At 38.8% G+C, this 24,716-nt stretch overlaps 1 protein-coding gene across 1 annotated transcript in view; it reads right to left on the bottom strand.

The window, feature by feature from the left end:
• LOC124616263 (putative phosphoenolpyruvate synthase) overlaps window positions 1-18,612 on the bottom strand; it is a 317,495-nt gene extending 298,883 nt beyond the window's left edge. Inside the window, exons 1-2 of the mRNA XM_047144567.1 lie at window positions 18,471-18,612; window positions 18,226-18,371 (exon numbers count right to left, since the gene is read on the bottom strand). Of these exons, the coding sequence (XP_047000523.1) occupies window positions 18,226-18,371; window positions 18,471-18,612 (288 nt within the window). The remainder of the gene's footprint in view (window positions 1-18,225; window positions 18,372-18,470) is intronic.
• Window positions 18,613-24,716: the final 6,104 nt, after the last annotated feature.

The following is a 24,716-nucleotide window of genomic DNA, read 5'->3' as shown; positions in this document are numbered from 1 at the left end:
GTTAAGCATTTGGCTTCAAGTAGTCGGAGAAGGCACAACTGATATGCGGCTGACCTGTGTATGCGTCGGCTGGCAACTACTCAAAAGAAACCTTATGTAAAACAGTTGTGACGTTACGCTCATCGGAAGCAGTTTGCTGTTACGAAGTATTGCATAGTCTAAGGCTATCGACACATTTTGCTGTTAGCAGAGCTTGTGTGTGCACGGTGTTTAGTTGTTGTAAACGCCGCGTTTCCTTCGCAACTGAAGTTTCATTTTGCTATTTTTCTCTCGTTTATGTTTTATTGTTGCAGTATTAGTCTGCAGAAGCGGGATAAAGAAATATTATTTGTTAGAATATCAATTATTACCAGTTAAAATTACAAAAATTTAACTGAAAATTAAAACCATGAAAAATTCCCGGAATTCCGTGTAATTCCCGGGTTCCACACGGTTTTCTCCCGGATGAAAAAATTCTGGGGTTTTTCTCGGATTTCCCGGTTGTCCCAGGACGTATACACCTTGTGTGAAAGCACCTCCAGGGAGTTAGTCGATAACAGTGTTTGACAATACATTGTTTTTGCCAGGATAAATGTATAGATTCTTCACAGAGCTGTTAAGAGTGAAAGCTGCCAGCTGTAAGCAGTTTCTGCAGCATCTCATTGAAGAACTAAGACGTAAACATGCGAAGAATGGGCCCAAAAAGTATTTTCTGTAATCAGTAGTGGGTCAAATATTGAAGAAGAACCAATGAGTAAGATACTTAGATTGGCAGTTCAAAGTGTCAAAATGGATAAAAAGATGATTGACACATTGTGATAGGTGTAAGAAATCTATGTATGGGAAATGTAGAAAAGTAGTCTTGGAACAATGCATTGTTTGTGTTTAGGACTCATGGATGTAAGAAGAGGCTATTGTACTTTCTGTGATATTCTTGTCCAAAAATGTATCAAATCACAAATAAAATAATTACAACTGAAAATAAATTTATGACTTAAGTTTGAATGTTATTATCACAAACAAAGTTTCTGTGCCAGATAACAATGTGTTAAACGAAGAACAGTGCTGACACTTTTCAATTGGGCAGCTGTTATGGTTTTAGGTACATAAAAATTTCCACTGTTCTACTGTTAAGGAAACGATGCATAATGTCACTGCCATCCCACCTGTACTGTCTCACAAAGCCATGAGCAAATCCTGTGAATGAATAGAACAATGTGTTGTAAACAGTGGTTACAGCTTGTATCTGAAGAGTGCATTTCACAAATAAAATATTTTGTATTTTCTATCTTTACATTCTTTACTAGCAGCAAAATGGCCAACAATTTATCAAATGAGGCATTAATAGTACACCTGACCTGTTAAGAAGCAAGAGGAAAAAGCACAATACATTTAAGGCGCTGTTGTGCACAACTTCATGAAACAGATGAGCTCATTATATGTTTCATTCTATGCCTTAATAAAGGTGGTGTGTGTTTTCCTCATACTGCAAATTAATATTGTTATGGAACTTAAGAGAAAGTTATACTAAGCATGCCATTTTACACACTGAGATACTGCAGTACAGAGATACGTGGAAACATTCACAGACTGTCATATCCAGCATTCTGCCATGGCACTACCAGAGTTCACAAATGTGGATATTTTGCAGTCAAGCTGAACACACATACCAATAATGAGGAGAATGTTCTAATATTTGGCTGAGGCTATTTGGCTGAGACAGTTTTCTGTATTAACTCCCTATTGTTCTTACCATGGCGTTACCTATGGCTCTTCAATAGTGCATTACGGCAATTTCAGGAGTACCCCAAGGAAGTGTGACAGCACTGTTACTGTTACATTATATGTAAATTAGATAGTAGAAGCACTGAAAGTTCATTAAGACTGTTTGCAGATGATATGGTTCTATATAAGAAAGTAGCAATGCCAGAAGACATTACCGATTTGCTGAATGACCTGAAGAGGATAGATGAATGGTGCAGGCTCTGGCAGCTGACCCTGAACATAAATAAATGTAACATGTTGTGCGTACATAAGGAAAGAAATCCACAGCCATACAACTGCACTATTGGCGACAAATTTCTGGAAACTGTATCTACTGTAAAATATCTAGGTTTAACTATCAAGAGTGACCTTAAATTAAATGACAGCATAAAACAAATACTAGGAAAAGCAGATGTGGAAGTGGCTTACAGGATTCTTGTTCGAACAATTCTTCAGTATTATTTATCAATCTGGAAGCCTTCTGAGGTATGACTGATGGAAGAGGTTATAGAGAAGGTGCATTTCGTCAGAGGACTGTTTTGTCCGCACGAGAGCATTACAGAGATGCTCAACAAACTCCAGTGCCAGACACTAAGAGAGGAGTTAACTATTTAAATTCGAGAGCAGTTTCTGGAAGACTCGGACAACATTCCTCCAACATAAATCTCACAAAATGACTAAGACAAGAAAATCCCAGAAATCAGGGCTACTGCAGAGGCTTACCAACAATCATTCTTCCCACAAGCCATTTGTGAATGGAACAGCTAGTGGTACCAGAGGTATCCTCTGCTAGACACTGTTATGTGTCTTGCAGAGTAAGGTGCAGATGTAGATTTACAACATTCTAAACATAAAATCCTTTATCTCACATATGTTCTCAACTGCAAAATCACCCTGCATTGTTGATATGCAATGGCATCTGTATTTAAAATATCTTCCATAATTGGCAACAAAGAGGTGATAAGCACCAGTTAAGGAAGTACAGGATTGATGCCCTTAGTTTCTCTTTGTTTCACTGAAATGAGAATGTTCTTCTGCAAAATCTCAACTATGAAAAGGCAGATAAATATATAAAGGCGATGAAACATAAGCAAGCACAGAGTTCATGTAAACTGTATATTGCCAGACGTTTATGTGTTGGTAGTTGGCTTAGGTAGTACATATGATGAGTAAAAAAATTGGTGTTTGTACAGAGTATGTATTAGCTGATAATTAGATAATTATATATATAGATTACAGTCTCTTAAAAACTGTGTATGATTTTTTGGAAGAATTCACATATTCTCATGTGAGGAAAGTAGTTACTTCAGTTGGAAATCGGTGCTCCAGTTTGTTTAGTCTCTTGCATAAAGTTACTTGCTGATCACAATAGAATTATCATTAGAATAATATGCAATTTAACTCACACTCCTGTTGAGTTAAATGTCTGTACTCCATATGTGACTGATAAAGTTTTCGTGATGAAAATTCTACCTTGTAGTTAAGTGTTACATGTCATACTGTGCATCTCCAGTTTGTGAACCATAATATGTTTGGCATAGCAGGTAGCCAATTAGTCCTATTATTTCTCTGGTCTTTCTTTAACCTGAAATATGTGATCAGATGCACCGAAATCAGGAATAATTTGATTTGCATATGTTCAGTCGCCGGCTGATTCGTCCGACTTGATGCATCTGGGTTTTTTTAGGGGATTCGTAAAAGACATTATTTATGAAGATGTTGCAACTACACCTGATGATATGCGAGAGAGAATTGTCAGAGCATGTGCTTTGATAAGTGCTGATGTGATAAGGAATACCACTCAATCCATGATAAGAGGATTGCAGCACTGCATTGATACCAATGGTCATCACTTAGAATACCTTCTGTAAATGGAAGTTCATGCCACTTTTGTGACCTTTGCTGGCCTTCAAAGACCTTACTGTTACATATCACTGGATTCGCCTCAGTAGCCGCTATCAGAAAATAAGTACCAAACTATAGCATCCCATTAAAAAAAACAATGTTGAGCTTCATGTCTCTGAAACCATCCCACCCAGCAACAAAAAACCAACGTCATATTATGGCCCCCATTGACCCATGCAACTTTTGTCTCACAAACTTTTCAGCTGCTATCACACTTTTGGAGTTACTGAAGGTGGAAATAGTTAGTGAGTCACCTTGTATATTGTGTGTGTGTGTGTGTGTGTGTGTGTGTGTGTGAGAGAGAGAGAGAGAGAGAGAGAGAGAGAGAGAGAGAGAGAGAGAGAGAGAGAATTCTTGAGTTTATTCTTTTTATGTAATTCAATTAGTTAATGTGTAAGTTAAGCTTTACACATTCTATTATAATCCAGATAGGTTTCAACTTTGTTGCTTAATTACAGATGATCAGTAGCTTAACCCAAAGTCTATGCTCATTGTATACAACATTTCTTTCATATTTGGTACACATCATTGTGGCATGTCAGCTCCACTTTATGATTAGTTCTGCTATTTCTAATTTCTGAAATAACAGCTAATAGCCATTATTCGCTCAATATTTAATACACTTTTTTGCTTAGAAATACCAATACAGTAATTAATATGAGAGATCAATTCGGAAATTTTGTATTACTGTTAATGGTACAATGATAATGTTCTTAAAGAAGCAACACCATTTTCTTTGATTTGTGTTATCTTCCATTCTTTAGGTGCTTTGGGTTTTGCTGTTTATTCTGGATGTGTAACATTGTCTGGCATTAGCTGTAAGCTGTTTCACACGCAATAAACTCTGCACAAACAGGCTTATCTTCACGCTTCATTTAGTGTGCGTGATCGCAGATTATGGGCTCAGTTGCGTAAGTCTGTTTGTCAATGTAGGGGCAGAGATTTGTTTGGTGGTGTCACGCATCACAGCAAAATTTGATGTTACCAGCACAGTGTTGGGGTGGCGTAATAGAACACTCTACACATCAGATTCAGTGTTTAAGTTGTCTGGAGGGGACAATTTGGGAGTGTGGAAATTCCAAATGGAAGTGATATTAAGAGGAAAAGGCCTTTTAGCTATTGTCAATAGCATTGTTGTTAAGCACCACAGGAGAAAGTAGCAAAGAAAAACATGGCTGCAAAAGCACAGGAACCTAGTGTGACATGGATAGAGGTAGCACCACTCATTCATCTACTTTCGTGTCAGACGTCAGCCAATATGTGGATGAAACTGAAGACTGTGTATGAAAAAGAGTCCACAGTGAGTATTCACCTACTAAAGGAAAAGATTTTCTCAGTCCAGTTTGGTGAGGAGTCGATGGTTAACTTGTGTCAAAAATATAATAAATCAACAGAAAGTGGGTGAACCACTTTCAGATGAAATGATAATAACGAAAGTGTTAATGTCATTGCCAGAGCAATATAAACATTTCCGTTCAGCATGGGAGTTCATCCTCTTTGAGAAGCAAACACTTAATGAGTTAACTTCAAAACTGCTCATTGAGGAAGAGAGAAATAATCAGTCCGATCAGCCAGAGGTATCTTTGCCAGTGTAATCAGGCAGCAAAAAATTACTTGTTATGCTTCTGCTAAGGACAGCCATTATGCAAACGACTGCAAAAGTAAAGCGAAGAGGAAAACAAGAAGCTGCAGTTATTGTAAGAAAAGAGGTCATTTTTAGTCGGATTGTAGGCGGTTGGAATCAAAGAAAGGCGAAAAGGCTCAGGATGTAAACACCTTCATGTATATGAAACAAGGAGTCGACATAAAAGATTATTGGATGATGGATACAGGTGCTAGTGAGCATGTGTGCAAGAAGAGAGAACTGTGTACAATTGCAAAACTGGACAATGTACAAAGCTCAATTAAAGTTACTATGGCTAATGGTACACTTCTTGTTGTGATTGGGTGTGGTAATGTGGAACTTTATGCATGGAACGAAGTTAAATTTATCAAAACACTACTTAGTGGAGTACTGTTAGTGTCTGAACTGAAATTCCGTCTGTTTTCTGTAGGAACCGTGTTAGACAAAGATATATAATTAATGTCAAACAAGGAACGATGTGAATTCTTGAACAGTAAAGGTGAAGTTCGTGCATTATCCAAATGTGTCAACAAAATGTGTCGTACCGGTATGTTGTTTTCACTAAACGGAACACAATCAGAGCTTTCAATGGTTAATTTGGCGTATGTGGATAAAACACCCATTGTAGTTGACAGTAATGACACCAGTGAGTTTTTGTTAGTCAACACTGATAGTGGCCTGGTCAATATGTCTAAATGTGTTGAAAACTTGTCAGGCATAAAAAATTATGCCATCAAGGCATTACGCACGTGAAAGAGTTTTTGTCACGTAAAGGATTCAGCTACATTGACGATTTTGTCATTCATGAAGAATGTTTGCCAGGTAAACAACATCGCTTGACTTTCTCTGTCATTTCGTCAAGGGCTAATGCTCAACTTGAACTGATTCATACAGACATCTGTGGATACATGGAGACACATTCACTTGGAGGAGCAAGACTTTTTTGCTTTTGGAGGATAACTACTCTGGTTATTGCAAAGTATTCTTTATGAAACAGAAGAATGAAGTTAAAGGTTTGATTAACAATTTTATTGCAGAAACTGAAAGAGAAACTGGGCTGAAAATTAAAGTTCTAAGGAGTGCTAATGGACTGGAGTTTATTAATACATTTTTGAGTGAAAATGACGTAATCCATCAATGAAGCGTTGCGTACACACCACAGCAAAATGGAAGAGATGAAAGGAAAGTGCACACCTTGGTTGAAGCTGTTCATTCAACGATTTCAGCAATGTCCAAACATTTCTGGGCTGAAGCAGTTAATAGAGTGGTTAATGTCCTAAATCGAAGTGGTCAAAGTCCTGCAGAAGGTAAAACTCCTTTTGGAGCTTTTTCTGGCGGAAATTTACCATTATCAGATTTAAAAATATTTGGAACTCGTGTGTCTGTCCTTGTATCCAAAGAAAAGAGACTGTTCTAGTTTCAAAACTAGACCCCAAAAACAAGATATGCTTATTTGTGGGTTATGATGATGACGGAAGGGGTACAGAATATTTATACCTTCCACAAAGAGAACTGAGGTGCATTGAGATATAATTTTTTTGCCACCAGCAGTATATGAAAAGGAGAAGAAAACTGATATTCATGTAAAAGAATCAGATACTATTTGTTGTGATGAAGAGAACATAGAGAAAGCTTTAGATTCAGAGGAACAGAAAAAGAAATGAGGAATGAGGTTGTGGAAGAAAATAAAAGTCAGCCTAGAGAAGAAAAAGAAATCAGTGAAGGCAGTGAAAACAAAGACATTTCTTTTGAGAATGGTGAGAGAAATGTTGTTTTTGATGACAAGAAGACATATAATCTTAGAGGAATATTCAACACCCAAATTACTTGGAGGATTATGAGTTGGGCCTGTTGACAGTAGTGAATGATGAAGACCCCAGCACCTACACTGAAGCAATGTCTTATACTGAAGCTAAAAATTTGAAAGATGCCATAGCAAGGGAGCTGCAAGCCATGGAAGAAAACAGTACATGGGATTATGTATGCAAGTCAAAAGACTGTGATTTATAGACGCTAAATGGGTTTTTAGGCGAAGAAGAGATGAAAAAGCCAATGTTGTTTCTTATGAAGCTCGTCTTGTAGAAAAAAGTTTCCAACAAAGCTTGTCTTATTCAGAGATATAGAGTCCAGTAGCAAAGCTAACTTCAGTGAGACTTTTTTTGGTTTTTTTTATGAGAATAACTTTCGCATCTACCAACTGGATATTTGTAGTGCACTTCTCTATGGAGAGATAGATAGAGAATTTTATGTTCAATTACCTACTGGATATTGCAGTAAAATGAATGGTCAAGTTTGCAAACTTAGAAAGGCTCCGTAAGGTTGAAAGGACTCACCCAGAAAATGGAATGTTAAATTTTACACAGTAATAACTGACTTACGATTTGTAAGAAGTGATTTTGAGTATTGCTTGTACGTACAGACAAAAAATAGCCATAAAGCATAAATACTTGTTTACAATGATGATCTGCTGATAGCTTCAACTTCTCAGGGTGAAATTGACAGTTTAAAGCTGTTATTGACTGATAACTTTAAAATGAAAGATTTGTATGTGATTAGGAACTATTCGGAATGAATAATGTTCAGAATTTAACGGAGGGTACTGTTATTATTTGGCAAAGACCTATCTTGAAAAAGTGTTGAAAGTTTTTGATATGTTTGAATGTGATCCTGTTTCACCCCCCATGGAGGAAAATATTTGATCACAGTATGTTAAAAAGAGAAAAATCTGAAAATGAAGACATCGAGAAAAGATGTAGAAAATTAATGGGGTCACTGATGTATGCAATGTTAGGTTCCGGACCAGATATATGAATAGCTGTAAGTATTCTAAGCAGATAGAAATCATCTGCAAGTCGGGATTTGTGTTATCTTGCATTCTTTAGATACTTTGGCTTTTGCTGTTTATTCTGTGTGTGTGTGTGTGTGTATCAATGTCTGCCATTAGTTGTAAGCTGTTACACATTACAATAAACTCCGCACAAACAGGCTTATTTTCGTGCATAATTTACTGCGCCTGATCGCAGTTACATAATGATCTCCGACAAATATTTTGTTGTTATTATGTACCGACACCTATCTAGCTACAGAAATCAAATGCGCAAATAAAACGAGGGAATACCGTTCCTCATCCCTAACGCCAAATCTTGTGTACGCCTATTATGTTCTGGGAAATACGCTACGTCGTTTAACTTTAGGGATCGCTGCAAGCTAGTTCCTTTGCAAACTTTTTAGCCTTCATCACGGTATTTTGCGTTGCCTGCAAGTTTAACAATAAATGGTCAATATTTCATAGTCATGCTTAACAATAGCTTAGAAAGCTTGTATTATCTAAAGGTGAGTTAAAAGCAGGCCACATATGGAAGTTCAAAATGTAACACAGCTGAGTTGTATTTACTATTAAATGTTTTGCAATATCGATAATGGCATAAGTTAGAAGTAAATGCCGATCTCAGTAAATCGGCTTAAAACACAAAGTGACCAATAAAATTTCTTCTGAATTCGCACTTAACAAGTCATTGTGAATTATTATCAGTTGAAAAACTGAAAAAAAGGGACAGTACTCTTAACCAACGAGCATAAATAAAACTACTGCAGTTTCCCACACCATTTTCCATACACAGTACTTTTAAGAAAAAAAATTACTGGACATTTGTCGTCAGGAATCGGCGCAGGGCCATGTTTGCCTTCTGACTTCGAACAAAGGAGCTTTGAAATTAGTTCATCCAGTTTTCGTAGTCCTTAAATCCAATAATACATCCCCCCAGAAGGACTACCGCAAGTAAGTTGATATAAAGGAACAGGCTGATATAAAATCAACAAAGAAACCTTAAAATATTGAATTCACTATTGAATGCACGGTATCGTAAACAATAATACAGTGCGTGTTGCGAATATAGTTCATCGAGATTTTGACTAAGTGGAAACCACAACCACCAGCAGCATAAATGCAGATGACAAACTGTATTCAAATATCAGTTATTGTGCAGAAGAACAGCTACAAAAAGACTGCTAGTAAAAAATAAATATTACGGGGAAACCCATTTACAATCGTATGAAGTTTTCATAAACAACAATCACGCCAAGATGTATAGTTTCCAAACGCGAATTTCCATGGACGCAACACGTGGCGCTATAAAGCATGCAGCTATGGTGCATGACAACATGAGGGCTGGCATATTTGTCGTCAAGGCTCTGGCCGACCACATCTGACCACCACAAGGGAGGATCGCCGTCCTGTACACCAATAAAGTCGTAAATCTGCCATCCGAGGACAGCTAATGGATTTCCTGCAACATTTTGTGGCATCCCGCACCACCGGTCTGAGACAAACAGTATCTGGACTAGGGTAGCATTCATCTCACCCTAGGTGAGGAGAACCCTAAGTCATAGTGACGTAACTCTACGTCATCGTGACGTAAATAAACCTAAATCGACTTCATTAGTGCATGAGTCGATCTTTACAGTTGTACCACAGAGGTTGCACCGATAACGTGAAAGCTAAATGTAAATAGACGTGTACAAACGAAGTGACAGCAGTTGCGTGGTATGCTCATCCCAATTGAATTACTTATTAAGCGTAATTTCAACAATTTTGGATGTTATTGTGTTTCTTGATATAATGAATGTTTGAACGAAGGCACCATAACCACAACCAAAGTCAGAAATTGCCAGTAGTCATTTTTTAACAAAAATTCGATTAATTTTGCATCAATCATGTGGACAGAAACGTGAAATAGAGAGAAATTAAAGGGTTTCGTATTTTTATTACATAATTCTTCTGGGCAGAAACGTTAAACTGAAAAATTAATATGGTTCCAAAGATAATTCCGAATGTTGCTGGAATTTTTATTTTGTGAGTCAGCTCGAGTTTGGCTTTTATAAAAATACGAAACACTTTAATTTCTCTCTGTTTCACGTTTCTATCCACATGATTTATGCACAATTAATCGGATTTTTTTTAAATGACTACTCGCTTTTTTTACTTTCGTTGTGATTATGGTTCCTCCGTTCAGATATTTATTCGTTATGATCATGAAACGCAATAACATCCCACATTCTTAGGATTTGAGCTTAATAATTAATTATTTCACGTATCTGGCGACCAATCATGTACAATTCATGGGATTTTTTTTAAAAAGACTACAAGCTTTTTTTGACATTTGTTATGTTCATGAAATACCCAATAACATCCCAAATTCTTTGGATTACAGCTTAATAATTATTTCATGCTTCTGTCCACATGATTTATGGAAGATTCATCGGATTTTTAAAAAATGACTGCAAGAGTTTCTTTTTTTACTTTCGTTATGGTTCCTTCGTTCAGACATTCATTATGTTGAAGAAACACACAATAACGTCCAAAATTGTTAGGATTCCACCTTAATAACTAATTTGACTGGGCTGAACATACCACAAAACTGCTGTAACTTCGTTTGTGCACGTCTGTTTACATTTAGCTTTCACGTTATCCGTGCAATCTCTGCAGTACAACTGCAAAGATCGATACACGTACTCATGAAGCCGATTTACGTTTGTTTACGTCACGATGGCGTAGCGTTACGTCACTATGACGTAGGGTTCTCCTCACCTAGAGTGAGATGAATGCTACACTCTGGACTAGGGAATTCCGTTCTATGCGTAGGACGCCATTAACAAAACAACACAAACCTCTGCATTTGGAGTGATTCTGAGACCGGGATCCACGGGCTGCTGATGAATGGCTTGGCATTGTGTTCAACGACGAATCACTGTTCGACACTACCACGATTGGCCATCGTCGGCGATTATGGCGGCGACATGGGGAGAGGTCCATTCTTCCATAGTTTTTGAGAGGCACTGCGATGTTACTCCCGGTGCCGTGGTGTTTCGAGTCATTGGGTATGGCCTCGGTAACGACTGCTAGTTACTGAAGGAACTCTGTCGGTACAACGGCACGTCACGCACATCCTGAGTCCTCAGGCATTGCTGCCTCTCATGTGATAGAATCGTAATACGATTTTTAAACAGGTCAGTGCTCGTCGACACATGGTACATGGCTCTATGAACTGTCTACGAGTTGCTGTGGTATTGCCGTGGCCAGCAAGATATTCAGATATGGGAACCAGTATTTGAAGCTGACTGCATAATGATTGTACTGCCACCAATGTACATTTCGCGCAAAGACCGTGAATATAAGTTAAGAGAAATTAAAGCTCGTACGAAGACATAGATAGTCGTTTTTCCCACACTCTATTTGCGAGTGGAACAGGAAAGGAAATGACTATAGTGGTCTTTACCAAAATAGGCACCTGAGGGTCATCTCACCGTCGAGCATTGCAAGTTAACGGTAATTTCAAATGTTAGCAAAAATTTCCGAAAAATATTAGCCATCTCTATATTTAGTCTATAATATGATGGAGTACTTTCCAAAAGAAAGTTCTTGCCAGCTGCTACGAAATAGAATAAAAACTAACGTCAAAATAAACTTTGAAGGAAAATAATTTTTTACTTCAACCTATTGGTAAAACAGAACCACTGACATATTTGGACTGAAAGAATATATGGACATTCTGAAAGTTTATAGATGCATTTGATACATATTTTATCGAGAAAACATAAAAGTATCCCGAGACAAAAAATAAATTACATTGAGAGGTGCGGAACTGTTCCGCCTGTGTAACGAAAAATGACGCTGTTGAATTTGCGTCCTGTTGGACCTTGTAGAAACTTCAAGTGAGAAAGTTGTTAAGAAAACATAAAATTAATTTTGGTAACATTCGAGACATCATTACTGTATCGTGTCAAGTATGGACACCATTTATTTGCGAGAGACATCGTGCGCAACAGTGCGCGAGGACTTGTGTGCTACAGCCACAGGATTTTTGTTGCGAAGGCTCGCCCTAATACAGCCGAGAATATTTCCTGCCTCCCGGTAATTTTTATTCGTAGCTCTTACTGACCCTCCGTCACTGCACCCATCACCCAAATCGCGGATATCCACTATACAAAGGTAACTATAGGTACTTTCAATTCACTACTTCCGTTGAAATCAAGAATAATATATTTGTGCGTATGGTTTTTGTGAAACCCAGGCTTGCTGAGCACTCAATAAGCGCATTGTACACAAAACTTAGTTCTTGTTGTTGCAATGTCTCTGCATTCCATTAAAAATTTTCGCCCACCATTACTCTTTCTGTGTCAAAAACCAAGTCTATAGAGAAGGCAAACAACGGAGGTCTCCGAGCCAGAATAATTATTTTTTTCCTCGAGATCATTCTGTTTTTTTGTTTTTTTTTTCCTAGTTGGATACTCTCCTCTGTTGTATCCAAGTACAGTTCTACGACTTTCTTTTTGTTAAAAATCTTCAAATTCTGTAGATTTCAGTTTTCATTTATATCACTTTCTTGGAGAATCAAAATACATACTCAAATCTAGAGATTCTGCCGATGTTACTGCACTTTTAAATATGGGATACAGTCGGTTCCGAAATACCACAAGATTTTGCTGTCATTTTATGAACTTGCGCAAAATTTATGTTATTCCTGGTTTCTTCCCAGACAAATAAAAAACATCAGCACATTCCATAAAACAAGTTTACATTGTTTTCGAATGCCTTTTCGCTCTTTAAGCTGACCGACTGGAGTAGCACTACTCCTACGCCTTTGCTTCTGCATTTCTCTCACCATTGATCACACGTCAATGCACCATTCCACGGAAGACAAACCAAACATGAACAAACGATATTGCATGGAAACACTGAACATTGAGCTGGCGCTGGCCTATTGCACTGTTCAAGCAATATAACAGCAAAGCTATGAAGCGGACGAATCACAGCGCTTACCGCCTGTAGACTGCGGCTGTGACTTTGAGGTATCCAATTTCGTGACTGCCACTCCAGTGGTGGTACAAGGTACCCGCCGCCAGGCACCACAGGTGGCCCACGGTACATGTATGCAGGGATAATCATCTAAAATTTGCACCACAAATATTGCGGAAATGGAAAGTGCTATTGATGTGCGGTTTTCACAGAACGGATTGATAGTCAGGGCCTTGTAATGTTAGTGAAAAGAGTGTAATAATACATGGAAATTGTAATTTTTGCGCAAACATACGCTTTTTTTAAATGGAACAGTGCCGATTGACATTAAGAAACTAAAGATAGGGTAAATTAGAATGTCAGTGGTGTTTGTTGCAGGATTGCAGTGTGAGCCGTTGACTACATATCGTGTTTTGAAAAGTTTCCACACCGATACAAGGAGCACTTGTTATGTTTGCTTACAGTGTGTTTGCGTGTTCCTTGAGTGCATTGCGGCTTGCTACTAATTTAGTGTGTGACCGTCCAAGCAGCAGGTCATGAGTGGACGATGGGATTTATCAATGCGGAAAAAGCCGACATGCTCAGGGTGTATGGAGAGTGCAGCTCGTTCTTGTACGGTGTATGCTGCAAGATATCCCGATAGACGTCAACCATCTCGACAGTTGTTTATCAACCTCTTAAACTAGTTACGTGAAAGTGGTAGTGTAACATCTAGACAATGTAACAGAAAGAAACAAGTGACGACAGAAGAGTAGACAAATAATGTTCTCGCTGCTGTCGCAGTTGATCCGCGAATTAGCTCTCGCGCAACAGCGCAAGGAAGCGGCATGAGTCAGGCCTGTGTCCTACGTATTCTCCATCGACATGTATTACACCCCTATAACATCTCTCTCCATCAAGAGCTGCATGGAAACGATTATGTGAATCGTGCTACATTCTGTACAGGGGCATTAAGACGGGATACTCCAGATGTATCATGGAACTTGTTTACTGATGAAGCGCAAATGGTTCAAATGGCTCCAAGCACTATGGAACTTAGCATCTGAGGTCATCAGTCCCCTAGACTTACAACTACTTAAACTTATCTAACCTAAGGACATCACACATATCCATGCCCGAGGCAGGATTCGAACCTGCAGCCGTAGCAACAGTGCGGTTCCGGACTGAAGCGCCTAGAACCTCTCGGCCACAGCGGCCGGCATTGATGAAGCCACATTTACCAATCATGACCAGGTAAACTGCCGAAACATGCACTATTGCTCTGCTGACAACCCCAAGTGGATTTGTCAGGTGTAACGTCAAAGTCCCTGGAGGGCAAACGTGTGTGTATAGGATTGTGAACCATGAGCTCATAGGCCCATTTTTCATAGACGGAACACTGAACGCGAGCAAGTATCGCGGCCTCGGATCAGACTATCTTCCACGTTTGCTAGAAGACGTTCCTCTGCAGACCAGGAGGAATCTATGATACCAACCTGATGGTTGGCCAGTCCATAGTGCACGAAGTAGTATAGCATGGCTTCAGGGAATTGTTTCCAAATCGTTGGACTGGGCGCGGAGGACCTGTACCTTGCTGGACCGTATCCGGATTTGACGTCTGTAGACTCTTTTGTGTGGGGAAAGCTACACACGATGTTATGCAACGACGTATTGCTGCGTCCTCCTCGGACATCTCTGCTGAAATGCGGGTACGCAGCGGACGTTCCATACCGTACTGGAAGCGTGTGTTGACGCTGCCGTTGGTCATTTTGAACTCGACCTGTGATGGTCAGTTGTCTCGTTACTAATCCGAATCCACATAACTAGTGTACGCATTTGTGACGTTCTTTAGTGTGTGCTATAACAGGTATTATACAAGTGCCAGTGTGGGAACTTTTCAAAATACAATATCTCGTAAATGTTTCGCACTAGAATCCTGCAACAAACACTACTGACATTCTAATTGAGCCTATTTTTAGTCTTTTAATGTCAACAAATATTGCTTCATTTAAAACAGTGTGCGTTTGCACAAGAAATACACTTTCGGAGTATTATTACAATCTTTTGATTAGCTAATAATACGAGTAGATGTAGATGTAGATCTGTTCCCGACAGAATAGGCTAAGTGCGGGACCAGCTCCGACATTAAATCTGTAGCAATGCCAATATCCAGGATGTAAAGGTCAAGGTACAACAGTTGTGAGGCGGCTTGTCTCAGGATGGGATAGAACGGCTATATGGCAGTCTTCCTAACCGAATTAGTTCAGGCATCCAGGCTACATCAGATGCAACGTCATGCTGATAAGTGAGCTCACATTGACAAGTTAAATTTGATCCACTATTGTACCCGCCAAAATAACGTCACAACCGTCTTAATCCGTGAAGTTTCTTTTCTCTTCCTCCTCCCATTCTAAGTGCCTCACTTTTTTGGTCAGGCAGTGCATTTCGCATACATTTAACAAATTTTATACACATTTCCTCTGTATCGGTTCTTCTGTAACAAAGAAAGAAAGAATCAGCATTCTCTTTCACCTCCTCTCCTCCTCCAAATATAAACATGTAAGGTTTCTGTAGCTTCTACATTGCTTCAGTCATTTAACTAAGCATACATCTGAATACGTAAATTATTATTAAACGGTATAGGCGTAACAACAAAGCCCGTTGTCAACCAAGGACCCAGCGCCCACTGTTGGTTGGTGCAATGTGTGTATAGTCAGTTTCAGTGAGATGTTGTCGTATGGCATACGCGCGACGTGACTAGCGAACATTTGCAAGAGCCGAAAAAGACAAAGTAATTATATTGCGTGCTGCGACATAGAGACAATATTATACATAAATATTTAGGAAGGATAATATTAATGCTTTCAGAAATATACTCTATATAAGCACATTGTTTGTAATCGTTGACGTACGTCTTGACTTTGCGATTGATTAAATAGTAAAACATTGCTCCCATAATCAAAAATCAGTCCCTCTCCTGCTCAATGTGTGGCTGGAATAACACTACGTATTACAGTTCGGTGCACCCCACATGGACATTGACACCCAGACGTGTCACAGGAGAGCAAGAGATATATGAGAGATGGATTTACGCTCAAAGTCCAACATTTAATGTTAATGAAAGGGCTGTGCACGAACTGCGTTTGATTCCTCTGTCTTAGATTTTACCGTATCCTGATACTTATTTGATTTGCTGTAGACCCGAACAACAATGGCATCTAATGATGAACGCTGAGAGCAGTAATGCAATGTCATTCTAATGTGACATTATTAAATTCTTACATATATTTGCATGTTTTTTTGGCACTGACGTAGTAATAATCCATTTTTTGGCATCTCTGAACTGCAATTCATATTAGTTTGTTGATTTAACCCTGACGATATACGAGATTAACTGTTCGTAGGAGCACCTCTGTGGCATGGAATGTGACGTTTCAAAATGCAGAAACAACATTAACAACCACCACTTACAAGCTTCTGTAGCTAGCAAAAACATGCCGAGAGGAAAGGGAAATAGCTGATGTAGTCTCCTTAACAGCAATAAAATTGCGGGGCGAAAGGAGATAACTACGTCTGGTCATTTCAAAAGTGTTCCTGTCGCTTATCATCAAACACGAAGAACTTTCATCGTGCTATATTTTCTGTTCATGTAATAACAGAAATTCAAAGAAAAGAATCTGTACTATATTGCGTACTCCCACGAAAATATAAGGGTATAAGCCGCCAGTGTATTATAGTCACATAAATGTACTTGAAAAATAATTAAGTAATACGACGACTCTAATTACTTTGTCCAAACATCAGTAGACATAATGGTTTATTCTGGTCATTAAGAATGCTGCAACGAAACCTTCACGGGAATTAAATAAATTATAAATATTGAATTCTGTACAAAAAATTACAAACAGTAATATCTTACGGAATAAAAATGTAATAAATGAACAAGAGGGTTATTCGAGAGATGTGTGTTCTATTCGCAGGGTAATAATTCGGATACGACCCCCGCAGTTTGCATGAATCGTATCATGAGAACACTACGATGTTATCGCCGTCCATAAACGATTTTATGTATGGTTTTAAGAATTATTTTATACAAACAGTGCGCTACTACTTCACTCAAGGTAACGTCTGATTTTCCTCACGACCTGTTTCTTTTTTATTAGAATTTTCATAAAAAGGGATGACAAAATTGGATTGCATGATGATAACCGGACATGATTGGTGCATCAAAGTATCTCATAAAATATATCTTTTCACAGTCGTTGAGACTGCTGTCTTCAGCACTGTTGTGAACATCTCAGTATGTCATCACTTGTATTTGTAGGTAAACGGACTAGACATTAGTACTGATTAATATTTGAGTTTCGGAACGTTTTGGTGTTTAATCATCCGTGTTCTTTCTCTGGACTTCTTACCGAAACTGGAATAGTAGTCAGCACCTGGAGCGTAGTGACTACTGATGGTGAGCAAGTAACGTTCCTTTGTGACAAATATGTCCGGATTTTGCAGCTGGTAAAAATTATCTTGTGTTGACTATTTTTCTGTCTACTCTGGTTATCTCTGAACATTTTATGGCTTATAGTGGAGACAGAGAACAATACGAGCAGAATGCACTGACTAGTAGATAATATATGAATGGCACAAAACCACTGCAGTTTTGAAAAAGTGTTGACACTATTCCAGTGTCCTGATTTCGTCAGTTGCAAGAAAAAGTAATCGTAAGGCAGCATAGTTTATACAAACACCTTTTCATACCAGTCGATTCTTTTTCTCTAGTGCTGCTATTACGTGCTACTTAAAAATTACCATGTGCTTCGTTCACTGGTGTAATACATAGTTTGTACTCATATCACGTAGATTAACTGCATTTTAGTATATTCTAATATTGGACTTTCTCTTGTCAGTATAAAATATTTATGTCTGAAATACATTAGGCAATATGTACAACTATAGAGGCAAACAGAAAATATGATTTACAATACTTCTATGGAATAAATACTTATGCCTGGTAGATAACGGTTTCTGACGTAAAGTACGAATAACACTGAAGTAAAATGAAGATATCCGATATAAAAATAGCTCATATTCACTTCCCCGTGTCACCTTTTCTGAAAGACAAGCTTAAACTAATCCGAAAATTGTTGTCTGCGAAAGCACAGAGATGTAGCTTTGTACTCACCTCTTCGTGAGGAAGGTGCTGCGGATTTTCCACTGCTTCTTCTTCGATAGAAGCAAAAATGTTATTTGAAAATTTGTCGAGAATCTTACGCTTTCGCCGTGTGAGGCACAGGAAAGCATACCATTTCTTCAGAATAAAGTTCCATTCTGAAAGTGTATTTTATAGTTGCACAGTTAGCGTTTATACCTGACGAATGTCACAGAAATAAGCCGTGTAACTACAGAAAACTTGGGTGCTCTACTTACCAGGTTTGGTGTATATTCCATGTATCTTCTCGGTGCTTCCAAACAGTTTTGAAAACAACGAGTATCCGACAAGGGGGAGGGAAAATAAAGCCAAGTTCCAAAACCAATCCATTAGGTCCTCTATCATTGCCTCCACCGGCATGGTTTGGACAGACAGCTGCCGGCAAATCGGCAGAACTGCGATAACATCGCTCATGCTTTTATCAGTCTTTAATCTCACTTCTCAATACTCCCACTAGAGACATTTCTCGGCAGCTATCAGTACACCTTTGCACTTCTAGCGATAAACTACAACAGGTTGCCGCACTAAACTGTTGCTCGAACGAAGAAAATTGATGTTGACATGAACAAAATTGTTTGTCTACTCTAAGTGATTGTAAGCAGCACTCACACTCGGTCCTTTTGTAATACAAATTAACTTCTTGTTTCATATCTTCACTGATATATGCTGAGTAATCAATGAAATGCGACAAACTCAAAAACCTGTAGTGCAATCGTGTGCTTATGTAGGACTGGTAAGGGGTCGTGGCACAACTCCATGGTATTCTGTGGCAGAACTAGATACTCAGTAGTTAGGGGACATTTTAAAAAGTCAGGCACACGAACATATTTATCAGTGTTTGAGGAAGAACACGTTGTTGATGCACAGACAGCCGGTGCCTCCCACCAGCGAACATATGTACCTGCAGGCTGTTCAAAAGCTGTTTGCTTTAACTGTATCGAACCTTCCTGACGAATTAAAATGGGCTGTCAGACGAACACTAGCGTTAGACTTTTTGCCTGCAATTGTCAATGTTCTATCTCTTTGATTCGAGACCCATTGTTTCAGGAAGTCTCACTTGAATGCAGACTCCAAAAGGTAACAATAGATTCATACTGAAAACAACTCGTAGGCTATGCCGAGCCTATTCTCCAATATTTGTTAAGGTGATAATCATAATAACTTTTCTAGAAAGAATATGAGTCCAAATTTTGCTGGTCACGGATATACGGCTGGTTACAGAGATGCTCTTCATTTCTAGCAATGATATTCCAGTTACTGTGTAATGTTTATCGTCATTTTCATTCTGAAATCAAGTTGTTAAGCTATGCTTCAGTTTACGCAACTCAGTTTTTCAACTATGATTTTGATTTGTTGGCCAACTCTACTGTATTGTTTACAAATGTGTCACGTATTTACAGACACACTCTAAGACAAAAAAAAGAGAGAAAATAAATCGCGCCACAAAGGAATTATCCGAATGGGACAGAAATCGGTAGATGTGATGTACAGTCGTGGACAAAACGAGCGAGACTCCTCGCCTTTTCGTTACGCTGATCCGCAGAGCTTTAAAGTCTGCTACACAGCATAACAGGCAAGGCGACGAAGTGCTACCAACATACCATGCACGGGTGTGAAATTGAAAAACTATCCGAACTTTCTCAGACTGTTTTCAGTCATGTGTAAGACTACATTAATGCTGATTAGTGTGTTAAACACAATACGTAAATATAAGATATAAATGAAAGAAGAAACGCTAATTTGTATGAACTGTACTAATAAAAATGAATTTCAGCTTATCGAGATAACATAACTATTTCAGCAAAAGAAAGTATCCCAGATCGTTACTATATCTATACTCATATCTGGATCCCGCTCCAGCTACTGCCGGGTCTGGGTGCTGACGAATCCTCTCCATTTGGTTCGGGCCTCCCACCACTTTTCTTCCTCCACTTGCTGCCAGGTCACACCTCTCCTTTCCACAGATATTCTCACTCCCTTTTTCCACCGTGTTCTTGGGCGCCCTCTAGATCTTTGTCCATCCATCTTTAGTTCTTCCTTAATTTTGGGGAGTCTCTGCCCACACATCCTCTTAACATGCACATACCATCTTCATCTCTTTTTTTTTTCAATTTTATCTCTCATACTTTCTTGTTTAAGATCCTTTCTGATATCTACATTCCTTACTCTGTCCATTCTTGTTTTGCTCTTAACTACTCTGAGAAATTTCATTTCCCCTGCTTGCAGTCTGCTCCAGTCCCTTTCTGTCATTGTCCATGTTTCTCCTCCATAGGTGACTATAGGAAGTAATAACTCTTATACATAAGGAATTTTGCTTTTTCTGAAACTTACTTATTCCAAATTAGGTGTTTTATTGTTTGGTAGAAATTGCCTCCCTTCTGTAACCTCCTATTAATTTCATTGGTTATTCTTCCACCATTAGATATTTGACTCCCTAAATAATTGAAACTGTCTGCCACCTTGAGGGGTTCTCCATTCAAAGTAATATTTCCGTTGATCCCTTTGTCTCTTCCAGATACCGTTACTTCACTCTTATCTTTATTTATTTTTAATCCATACCTTTTCAACATTTCCTTCCACGCATCAAGTTGTAACTGTACATCTACATCTTTATCGCCACATATTACCATACCATCTGCAAAAATCATCTTTTTGTCTTTTTCGTTTACTATATTCATTACTGCCCTATTCATTCCCTCCATCACAGATTAAAAAGTGCAGGAGATAGAATACTTCCTTGTTTAAGTCCTTGTCTTATTTCGAGGTATTCAGAGTTCCTCAATGATTTTCTAATTCTACAATTGTGTGCTTTGTACATTATCTTTATTACATTAATGTATCCATCTTCTATATCTATTTTCTTCATTTCTTCCTGGAGTCTTTCCCTGTTAACTGAGTCATATGCCTTTTCTATGTCTATAAAAACCATTATCAGCTTTTTTCTATACTCCCAACTTTTTTCAATCAGTTGATGAATAGAAAATATCAGGTGGATTGTGCTTCTTCCTTTCCTAAACCCATGCTGTTCTTCACACAGCTCCTTTTCTATCTTTTCACTTATTCGATTTAGTAAAATTCTTTCAAAAATCTTGGCTGCATGACTCATAAGAGTTATTTCTCTGTAGTTTTTACAAAGTCTTTTATTGCCTTTTTTGAAGATGGGAACAACGTCTCCTCTTCTCCAATCGTCAGGTATTGTACTATTTCTCCACACACTTTGATAGTACTCTATACAGCCTCTGCATTACCACTGGACCTGCTGCTCTTGTCATGTCCACTGATACTTCATCAGGTCCTGGGGCTTTCCCCCTATTCATCTTCTTCACAGCTATTTCCATTTCTTCCCGTGTAATTTGTGCTAGTTCTGCTTCCCAACTTCTCTCAATTTCTCTATTATTTGTTGTTTTCTCGTGTACCTGCTCCTCAGCGCTTAACAGTTTCTTAAAATGTTCTTTCCAGAGATCTTTTATATTCCCCGGATCTTCAATCACAGTACCATCCTCTGTTTCCATCTTCACTGGTACCTCAGACGCCTTCCTTTTATTTTTCATCATTTTATAGAACATTGCTCTTCACATCTTCTTCAAGATTTTTTATAAACTCTTCCCATGCCTTTTTCTTACCTGTTTCCACTACTTCTTTGTACTTCTTCTTTTTCTCTATATATCCTTTATGGTCCTCGTCATTTTTAGTTTTCCACCACTTTCTCCATGCTCCATTTTTTCTTCTAATTGCTTGCATTGTGGTATCATCCCACCAACTTGTGTGTTTTACTTTTTCCTTTCCAGATGTTCTACCACATACTTTTTGTGCTGCTCCGACTAAAGTTTCTTTGAATAAACTCTTCTTTTGGAAATTTTTGTGTGATTAATTCTCTATACTTCTGAGCACTTTCACTCTCCATCAGTTTCCAATCCCATATCCTCATCACTTTCTTTTGTTTTCTATTTCTCACACACTGTTTCATTTTCCATTGTCCCACCGGTAATCTCTGGTCTCCATCTGCACTCACTTGGAATTACCTTCACATTTGTTACTTTCTCTCCCCATTCCCTGTCTACTAGAATATAATCAATTACACTCTTGGTTCTTCCACTCCAACTGTATCTGGTGATAACATGACTTTCTCTCTTCATAAACCAGCTGTTTGCTATTTTCATTCCATTCCTCTGGCACAAATCCAGGAGTATTTCCCCTTCTTCGTTTCTGACTCCATATACAAAACATCCCAACACTTGCTCAAATCCTTTTCTGTCTTTGCCTACCTGTGCATTAAAATCTACCGTCACTATGTTAGCACTCTCTATATGGTTCTCTAACTCATTTTCAAATCCATCTTTGCTTCTTCGCTACATCCCACTTGAGGTGCATAAATCTGGATAACTTTTAGTGTTTCTTTTTGGAATCTCAGATCTAATATTATGATCCTGTCTGATATGTATCTCACACTTTCAATACAGCTTTGTACATTCTTATTCACCATCATTGACATACCATTTCTTCCAATACTGTTATTCCCACTCCAATACAGATTTCCTCTTCTCAAATTGTTATCGCCTTTTCCCTCCCACTTTCGCTTAATCCCAAAATATCTAACTTTCTCTTTGTTAGTACATCCGTCATTTCTTCCATTTTTCCATTGAGGGTTAATATATTCAGGGTGCCAATATTTAGGTTATTTTTTAGTCCATTTGGTTTCATCTTCTTGTACTGATGAATATCACCAGGTCTCCCATCATTCGCACCAGTACTTGAAGAAGCAGTGGAGTCAAATTCTGAGTGGTTCGTTCCGAGGCTCGTCTGTGTTTTGAAAGCAATATATGAAGACTTTCCTACTGGCTTGCAAGGCCTAACGCAAGAAAGGAATTTCTGTTGAGGTTATCTCCCTTAGCCTTTGGAGTTTCTCCTCCACCACAAGGCAGTGGTTCCCTTCTCATTTAATCCCCAGAAAGGAGGGTTGCCTCATCTGCCTGCTACGCCGTTCCGAAGTCTTTCTTCTCCGCCATTGCTGCCATTAAGGTCTTCACCCGAAACCCTGGGCATGAGTTCCGTGTTATACCCCACGGGGTTGGGTCCCTGCCTGAACTCAGCCATCCTATCACTCTGGCCTACTGAAGTGTAGGATACCAACCCCCTCGACGTGGACGCGCCAGACAGCAGTTACCCCAGTGGAGGAATGGGGAAGGGGACCCTACCTCCCTGGAGCCGGGTTAATGACTGTGTATGGTGCCACAATTAAAGGCCAAGATCGTTACGAATTAGCAAAATTTTATGCGCATTCGGCCGCGAAACGGTCTGTGTCAACGTTCAGACCATTCATACTGGATTACCGTTGCTGGCCTACCATGAAAGTGTGCAAATTTAGCAATGCGTGAAGATTCATAACGAAATTCAGTTAAAATCATTCAGCGCCACACTTAAGTCAATTCAGTTATTGACAGAAGTGGAAAGAGTGGACATTAACAAGTATGAAATTCTACGAGAGTTTCATATTGATATCCACAGGGCGCCGGTACAGGAAAAGGTAACAATAAAATGTATTGTGGGCGCTAGAATTTCTTAAAATTGCTTTACTGATAATCAATCTGCCTCCATCGACAAACCAAACCTCCCTTGCAGTAACAAACACCTTTCACTACGCTAACAGGCAACCCAGGCAAACAGCCCTCTATTATTACACTAGACATGAATAAGCCGGCAATTTCGCAATGAAAATGGCAAAATGACCTGCAGTTTCTGTTGCGTAGAGCTTTCTGGACTCAAAAACATGAATATTCTACCTTTATGTAACCATTTATGTGATAATCATTCGGGATGTTTATCGAAATAACAAAATACTGTTATTAGCGAGTAAATTTAGTAGGATAATTCTGGACCACCCCAGGAAATAAACGGCGACATAGCTGGCAAACGTATTCTACAATGTTTCGAATTCTCCATTAGAATCGCCACAGCCAGAAAACGTTCATTAGCCGAAGTTTCTCTTAAGTTAGCTAGCAATGGGAATGCTCGCACTTCTAAAATGCGGTGGCATTAATACTGGGATCTGCATTACTACCTGTATAGGCAAATGGATTTTATTTGCATAGCTGTAAATGTGATTTAGATAGAAAGCGTAGCTGCGATTAATATGCTGATGTATCGACAGCAACTAGAGCATTCCGAATAAAGAGTAGGAGGAATTATTTATGCAGCCCTCACCTTCAGTAACTCTTGTAGCTATTTTCGTTGTTAGGATTTCGTCACCTACATCGGTAAAAATGGAGCCCTACTACTCTCTTTCTTGACCGTCTATCTGTCTACCCAATCCTTAAAACCCGTTTACCTCGAGTACGGGTAGACATAATAAGCGGAAATGTATCGCACTTCCTGCGGTATACGGTCCGTTGATGGTGTATAAAAGTGAGCTTCTATGCAACGCAGTCTAAAGATAGGGCCGTTTATGTAAAGAAAATTTACGCGAA

Source organism: Schistocerca americana, chromosome 5 (genome assembly GCF_021461395.2).
Source record: "Schistocerca americana isolate TAMUIC-IGC-003095 chromosome 5, iqSchAmer2.1, whole genome shotgun sequence".
In the NCBI taxonomy this organism is placed as follows: Eukaryota; Metazoa; Arthropoda; class Insecta; order Orthoptera; family Acrididae; genus Schistocerca; species Schistocerca americana.
Note: the sequence above shows the minus strand (reverse complement) of the source record. Positions and strands in the feature narration are given on the sequence as shown.